Genomic DNA, 8,422 nt, shown 5'->3' with positions numbered 1-8,422 from the left:
CTTTGTAGGAAAGATTTAACCATGCGAACATAGGCGATGCTCGACATAACTGACCAAAAGGTGAGGGAATCCTAAGCCATTCATTGTAGGGAGCATCAAAACCTCGCAAGCACACAAGTAATATTCGGCATGATTGATCTACGGGTGAGAGAGTCCTAGGACAGTCTGTGTGGGGACCATTACAATAACTGATATAAGATTTCGGTTACGATACAAATATAAAAAAAAGAAACGTAATTTAAGAGGTTGAATGTCATGACATTCACAATCTTAAATCACAAATAAAAGCTTAAAACACATTGTCTTTGTAACAGGCCTGTTACCGAACAGGAAAGGCCCACATGAAACAGGGAAGCACACAATCATGCCTTGCACAAGGAACAAGAGTTCTATTGCAACTAATAAAATATTAACCATCTAAATCAAGAAAGAAATAATTTAGAATGATCCGTAGGCTAGGAACATTGTTAAGTACAATGTTGGATTTCCAATGTATGGAAGCAAACAGCTTAATATAACTGCACTAGAAGAGCCGAACAGGAAGCTCGTTACCTCCGGCAAGTATCCATCATTGTGTGGTGCAACACCTTCCAGCGCGGGACCGGACGGTCGTTGATTTGCCGATCCTTTTAGTCACTAGTGGGAAGGGCAGCAGATTGGCAGTGGAAACGTTTGACATTCACAATACTCAGCAAAATGTAAATTTATTTGTTACAATTACAACAGGGGAAGTAAATGCAAAGTGTTACAATGCAAGATCTACTACAATATCTAATCAAGGACGGACGCTCCATCTTGGCCGCCTCAGGATCGGGGCAGAGCCACGAGCATCCAGGTAAACAGGTGTCGCCGCTCTATGTTCAGGATCTGGTATTTGAGGCTGTTGAGGCCGTCTTTCTTGAACCTTTTCTCTCCTGCTTTGAGGTTCTTGTGCCTGCGAAGTGGAATATGAAACAAAAAGAAGACTGCCCAAATGAAGACAGTTATTATAGTTAGGAGGATATGTATAAATGTTTATTTATTTATTTATTTATTTACATTAAGGACGATTAACCACAGCAAAGCCATATATTTTTAATGAAGTTATCTACATATATTAAAAAAAGCGGAGATGAAAGTGAATTTTCTTTTTAAATCGCCAGTGGCTCATGACTTGCTTTGGGTGGGAAAAGAAAATAAATTCTGAGAATTTGTTTACTCATTCGGAAGTATTTTATTGGGTCATTTTATGCAGGTAATGTATTGTGAGTGTGAATCAATAGTTATCTGAGTAAATTCAGTCAAAATGTTATGATTCCCAGAAGTAGATTGTCTCTCCGTTATTTTACCAGAGGTGAGCAAGTGCAGTACTTAGTGCGGTAGTGCGGTAGTACTGCATCACAAAAAAAGTACCGCACTACCGCAAACTTTCTGAAAATACCGCACTACCGCGGACAGCACTAAAAAATCCTGCGGTACTTTTAACGGTACTGAGAAACCATCGAAGACATTTGCAGCGCGGCATGCGCGCGCGCGCACACACACACACACACACACACACACACACACACAAAAAAATCTATATCTATATAAATATAAATATATATATATAGATATATATATATATATATATAAATACATATATATACATATATATATATATATAATATATATATATATATATATATATATATATATATATATATATATATATATATATATATATATATATATATATATATATATATATATATATATTTTTTTTTTACAGTGAATCGGACTGAATCAGTCAATCGGTATCAGTCATCAGAATCAGTGATTCAATCATTTTGACTTTTCAGTTATTGTTCAAAATTAAATACTAAATAATTACCAACATCTCCAATATGGACTATGAAGCCACAGTGGTGCAGAGTGACATTAGGGTGGGTCGGGAGTGACTTGAGTAGGGAAGGAAAGGGGGATCTGGACGTAATAGATGATAGGTGATTTAGTGTTAGGTACTATTAGTGATATGGTTGGATGCCACAGTCATTATCGAACAGAGTTGGGGCTAATGACCTCCAAGCTATGGAGCCCTCCATGATTATGTGTCGGGAAAATAAACATGGGTGGAGGTATCATTTATGTAGTAGTAGTAGTACTACTACTACTAGTACTACTACTTCTACTACTACTACTACTACTACTACTACTACTACTACTACTATACTGCTACTACTGTAGAAGCCACCCGAACGTATTCGGGACCGTCTTCCGAACATTCGGAGACGACTGTAAGAATGGCCCCAAGACTCACCTGGTAGGGTTGGGTTCCGCTTTTTTGTGTGAGAGCATGGTGTAGCGGCCCAGCTCGCCGGGGTAGCGGGAAATGTTCAGTTTCTTGTGTCTGACGCGTTTGAACAAGTCGTCGTCCTCAGCGCCCCATCCCCAGAACTCGTTACTGAACCCGTTGATGGCTCTGAACTGATCCGTTGTCATGGCGCTCACTCCCCCAAAGTAACCCGGATAAATCAGTCTGGGAACACAAATACAGACAAGAATATAACAGGTGTGCCAGAGGACAGCCAAGCTACACAATGCAGCTCCTGAAAACCCATTATTCACTTCTGCCATCGCCATCCATAACTACTTTATCAATATCAACAATTGTTTAGCCTTTCTACTCACTTCAGTTAGGCTACCACGAACTGTTCACCTTTATAGTGAATGTAAATGCAGCTGTTTTAACCTTTTATAGAATGCTAAGTTTCTTGAATGATATTTAAAATTGTTTTCTGCAAAGACTGTAAATTATATAAAAGCATAAACCCCGCGAAGCCTACTAATACTCCGCTTTAGATAAAACCTAATGCCTTCTCAGTGTAGGTTGGGAGTGTGTGTGTGTGTGTGTGTGTGGGGGGGGGTAGGGGAGAGGTGGAGGCGGAGTGGGGTAGTGGGTTTGGTAAAACCCGAGTCACACATTCAAGCTCCAGTCACACATTCACGACAATGACTCCCGGCGCCCTCCCGACAGAGACCACGCACTGCCAGTTTTGGAATGTCGCGCTGCCAGACGTACGTAACGACCATCGTAAGTCCATCCCCTTGAGTGCCGACCATAGCCGATGTCGAAACGACGTTGTTACGACGTCGTTGAGATGGACATCCGACGGCCGTAGCTTATTCGTGACGGGTGACAGATATCGGGGAGGGCCCCGATTGTTTTGAAAATGTCCAAAACTGTCGGCGTGCGGGCCGACGGTGGGAGTCGTGGTCTGAGTCGGGAGGGCGCCGGGAGTCATTGTCTTGTATGTGTGACTCGGGCATCACGACAATGACTCCCGGCGCTCTCCCGACTCAGACCACGCCTCCCACCGTCGGGCCGTACGCCGACAGTTTTGGACATTTCAAAACAATCGGGGCCCTCCCCAATATCTGTCACCCGTCGCGAATAAGCTACGGCCGTCGGATGTCCATCTCAACGACGTCATAACAACGTCGTTTCGACATCGGCTATGGTCGGCACTCAAGGGGATGGACTTACGATGGTCGTTACGTACGTCTGGCAGCGCAACATTCCAAAACTGGCAGCGCGTGGTCTGATGTCGGGAGGGCGCCGGGAGTCATTGTCGTGAATGTGTGACTGGGGCTTAAGGGGTTACAAGTCGGGTGGGTATGGGTTGGTAGGGGGGTGGACATGGGTAAGGGGGTAGGGGAACTTCAGCTATGCCGGGGTTTACATAGATTTACATAGAAAATCAGACCACACCCATGGTCCAGGCTAGGTGGTCTGTCCTTAATTAAACCTTACTGATTCTACATTAATCAAATGGCTCCAAAACTTTGGATTTCAACTCTAGTTAAATTTAAGTTGAAGGAAGTGTCGGTCGAGTAGTCAATCATGTTACACTGGACCCCTGAAGGTGGGAGCTTATTCCATTCTCGCACTACAACGTCGGTGAAGAAAAAAATGGTGCAGTCTGAATTTACTTCCCTACTTTTAAGTTTTGTGCCATTACTCCTCGTTCGCAAACAATTTTGATTTGTTCACATTCGTGAATCCATTAAGTATTTTAAAACATTCGATCAGTTTTCCTCGGAGGCGACGATTCTCAAGAGGAAACATGTTAAGGGTGGAAAGCCTCTCGTCGTAGGGTTTGTTGCGCAAGGAAGGGATCATTTTTGTTGCCTAACGTTGAACACCTTCTAATTTGGCAATGTCCTTTGCATGGTGGGGAGACCAAAACTGTACCGCATATTCCAAGTGGGGTCTGACTAAACTATAGTAGAGCGGAAGCATTACATCTTTATTTTTTGATAAAAAGTTTCTTTTAATGAAGCCCAACATTCTGTTCGCTTTATTTGCTGCATTGATGCATTGCTGTGAGAATTTGAGGTTTGACGCGATTTTGACACCCAGGTCCTTGACTTATTGAACGCTTTTGAGTTTGACGCCGCGCATTTCGTAATCGAACTTCATATTTCTTGTTCCAACTTGAAGGACCTGGCACTTTTCTATATTAAAGGGCATCTCCCATCTATCAAACCAAGCTGAAATTTTATGCAAATCCTAATGGAGGCTTTGTCAGTCTTCGTCAGTGAGAACCGAATTACCAATCATTGTGTCGTCTGCAAATTTACTCATGTGATTATTGATTCCAACATCCACATCGTTAATGTAAATAATGAAGAGCACTGGGCCAAGAACCGAGCCCTGAGGGACGCCACTAATGACCGGCGCCCACTCTGAGTTAAATCCGTCGATCACCACTCTTTGTTGTCTGTTGCTCAACCAATTCGCGACCGTCAATACTTAGTTGCTTTAATTTATGAAGTAATTTATGATGTGGGACTTTATCAAACGCTTTCTGGAAATCACGATAGACTGCGTGCAACGATTTAGTTAGGTCATAAACTGAAAAGAGGTCGTTATAAAAAGTCAATAGGTTTGTTAGGCAGGATCTTTTGTTACGGAAGCCATGTTGTGAATCCCCACTTAATGAGTGGCTTTCAAGGTAACTCACAATTTTGTCTCTAATTATGATCTCGAGTAGCTTACCTACAACTGAAGTTATACTAATGGGCCACGTTAGCCTTTCTCCAATCCGAAGGGACGATGGCTTGTCGCAAGGACATAATGCATACGGTTGTGAGGGAGGAGAGTATTTCGCTTTTTGTTTATTTAAGCAGTATAGGATATACTTTGTCAGGTTCGGGACCTTTATTTGTTTTAAGGGACTGGAGAGCTTTTAGGACTTCATCGGTAGTTATTACAAAGTTAGGCAATGCATGCTCTAGATTTACGTTAGTACTGTTGTCGTCACTGGTGTTGGTGGTAGTGGTGGGAAGTCTGCTAGTATTAAACAGCGAAGAAAAGTAATTGTTTAATAAGTTCGCAACGTGTTGGCTGTCAGTCACTATAGTCTTTTCACTTAAGTCTAACCCAAGCTGAGAACATAAATCTAAGCGTGTTCGTAAACACAGTACAGATTAGCAGAAAGTGCTGCGTGAGATAAACACAAACAGAGGTTAAAGAAAACTTGGAAGCCATAGCAGTAGCCAATCAGCACTCAGTTTGCAAACACGCTTAGGTTTATATTGTCAGCTTGGGTCGGACTTAAGTGAACAGATTTTAGTTCACCGTCACTGTTTGTTAAAGGTCCAATTTCACTTCTGATCGCCTTCCTATTGTTTACATAACTGAAGAAGGATTTCGGATTATTTTACAGTTGGCTGCAATGTTTTCTTCATATCATCGCTTTGCCTGACATACTAATCTTTTTACTCGGCGGTTGAGAGGGTGGAGTAGAAGATAATTGAAACGTGAAACCATTCGCTGTGTGCGGAGAAACACACACACACACACACACACACACACACACACACACATATATATATATATATATATATATATATATATATATATATATATATATATATATATATATATATATATATATATATATATATATATATATAGATATATATATATATATATATATATATATATATATATATATATATATATATAATATAATATAATATAATATAATAATAATAATAATAATAATAATAATAATAATAATAATAATAATAAAATGCTAGTCATAATTATCTTATCGAAAAAATCACTCATCAGAAAACACAACCATTTCGTTTACATGGCTGCAAAAAAGGAAATACACTTAAACTTTTATTCCATACAACACAACTCCTATGGAAGCCACACCTATAATGATGGCTGCTGATTAAGGCCGACATATGTCTGGGCGGCTGCGGGCACGTGTAAAGGTTGCGGTCGTCCTCCGGCACAAGATCTACGTCATGGAGCAAGATGCAGTCGTAGGGGAACTGTTGGAGGGCCTCCGTGAAACCCACGTTCATCAGCATACCTCGGTTGAACGGACCGTTTCCTGTTACAAACGATGGGTAACATTATAGATTTTGAAGCAAAGTGACTCCCTAACAATGCACAGATGCCTGAACAGGGAATGAGGTGGAACCGTAGACAGGCATTGCATTGTGGAAAAAAATATAAACTGAGAACTGTGATGCACTTCTTGTAACACGTAAGGCGTTTGTAAATGGTGAGGTACTGTGTCAAGGGGCGATAGGCAAGGGTTGTGCTAGAGGTTAGGGCCCCTTTTCCCAACCCTGGGGTCGCCAAGCGCTTTTCCTGGGGTCGCCAAGACCTCAAAATATCAAACATGGTATTTTTATGTTACAGTAACACATAAAGATCTAAACTAGTGGGGTCGCGGTCATCTAGAGGTTCATGATTGGGGTCGCCTGAAAAAAGGGGCTGGGAACCACTGGGTTAGGGGCATAAGGGCTAGTGAGCGGGACTCAGGGAAGTATGATAGAAAGGGAGGGGTAAAAGGCGTTATCATGTTGACACCCGGCCACAGCCCCGTTAACAGCAGTTCCCTATGGATGGGGAGGGGTGCGCCACATCTCCTACGATATATTTCCACACGTCACATCTACAAATTTAGCAATCTGGGGCGAGTAGTGACATATTTCCTACAGGGATACCGAACGACTCCTACACACAAAAATCTATTGTCACAATTCTAATTTGGCTCCAGTCATATTTCCTACACCACGAAAGGCAGAGCGTTCGAATGAAGACCTGTTTGACTCGAAATTTCAACCACAAGTCGACCCTAAATGAGGAGAAAAGTCGTGTTGGCTGTGGGTCTCAGTGTGTGTGTGTATGTGTGTGTGTGTGTGTGTGTGTGTGTGTGTGTGTGTGTGTGTGTGTGTGTGTGTGTGTGTGTGTGTCATGTCAACACAACGCCACAACCCCGTGAGCATCAGTGTTAGTTGATTTTTAGACTGTCTCTGTCCATCCTTATTTCCGTTGCTCGCCTATCCATACTGGCCTGGCCTGTGTCACTTCTGGCCTATCCATACTGGACTGTCCTGTGTCACTTCTGGCCTATCCATACTGGACTGTCCTGTGTCACTTCTGGCCTATCCATACTGGACTGTCCTGTGTCACTTCTGGCCTATCCATACTGGACTGGCCTGTGTCACTTCTGGCCTATCCATACTGGACTGTCCTGTGTCACTTCTGGCCTATCCATACTGGACTGGCCTGTGTCACTTCTGGCCTATCCATACTGGACTGGCCTGTGCTATTTCTCGTCTATCCATACTGGACTGGTCCGTGTCACTTCTGGCCTATCCATACTGGACTGGCCTGTGTCACTTCTCACCTAGCAATACTGGACTGACCTGTGTCATGCCAGCCCACGTAGCTCACGCCCCTCCACCAGCAGTCGCTCACCTGCCTGCTCCACCACATAAATGTTGTATTCGATCAGCTGCCGCTGCAGGAAGGGGTGCAGGTGGTGGACGAGGGCCGCCAGGTGGCTCCGACGGTCTCGATAAGGGATGATGATGGCGACCTTGTGGAGCGCCGTACAGTTCCTCGGCCAGTAGTGGCCGCCCTTAGTCAGCTCGGGATGGGTCCTCTCCTGTTCCTCCAGACTGGGGGGGTTCCTCTCCACCCTGAGTCGCCCCACTGGAGAAGGGAGAGAAGTCATTACACCCACACAATACCCACCCACACCCCACCCACAACGACACCAATACCCATACACAGAGGGAAAGCAGATAACACACACACACACACACACACACACACACACACACCGATTGAGCCACCGCTCCGGTGGCTCAATAGGTAGAGTGCTGCGCTGCGAGGCTTACCGGCCAAACAGGCGGCGGTTCGAGCCCCGCTCAGGCCGGATTCTTTCGGTCAACTAGGAGTGGTTACTGTCCCCCCTTGAGCAAGGGGGATGGGGTGTGTGGTGTGTGAGGTCCTGGCAGTACCCAGAGATCGACGATAACGAGCACTTGCTCTCGTCGAGAGAGCGGGACCTTTTGGTAGAGTACAGTCTCTCATCTTATATTAATTTTACTCTAACACAACTTGATAATTATCCGATGAAAA

The 8,422-nt window shown here is 43.6% G+C and overlaps 1 protein-coding gene across 7 annotated transcripts in view; it reads right to left on the bottom strand.

Moving 5' to 3' along the window:
• Positions 1-685: 685 nt before the first annotated feature.
• The window catches only part of LOC127009523 (beta-1,4-N-acetylgalactosaminyltransferase bre-4-like), a 34,341-nt gene continuing 26,604 nt past the window's right edge, over positions 686-8,422 (bottom strand). For 6 of the 7 annotated variants that reach the window (XM_050882660.1, XM_050882664.1, XM_050882663.1 and 3 more), the window contains 4 exons: positions 7,754-7,990; positions 6,191-6,374; positions 2,279-2,497; positions 686-965 (listed from right to left, as the gene is read on the bottom strand). In XM_050882660.1, coding sequence (XP_050738617.1) covers positions 776-965; positions 2,279-2,497; positions 6,191-6,374; positions 7,754-7,990 — 830 coding nt within the window. In that variant the 3' untranslated portion in view covers positions 686-775. The remainder of the gene's footprint in view (positions 966-2,278; positions 2,498-6,190; positions 6,375-7,753; positions 7,991-8,422) is intronic. The other variant, XM_050882662.1, reaches the window with a different exon arrangement.

Source organism: Eriocheir sinensis, chromosome 41 (assembly GCF_024679095.1).
Source record: "Eriocheir sinensis breed Jianghai 21 chromosome 41, ASM2467909v1, whole genome shotgun sequence".
NCBI classification, from domain to species: domain Eukaryota; kingdom Metazoa; phylum Arthropoda; class Malacostraca; order Decapoda; family Varunidae; genus Eriocheir; species Eriocheir sinensis.
Note: the sequence above shows the minus strand (reverse complement) of the source record. Positions and strands in the feature narration are given on the sequence as shown.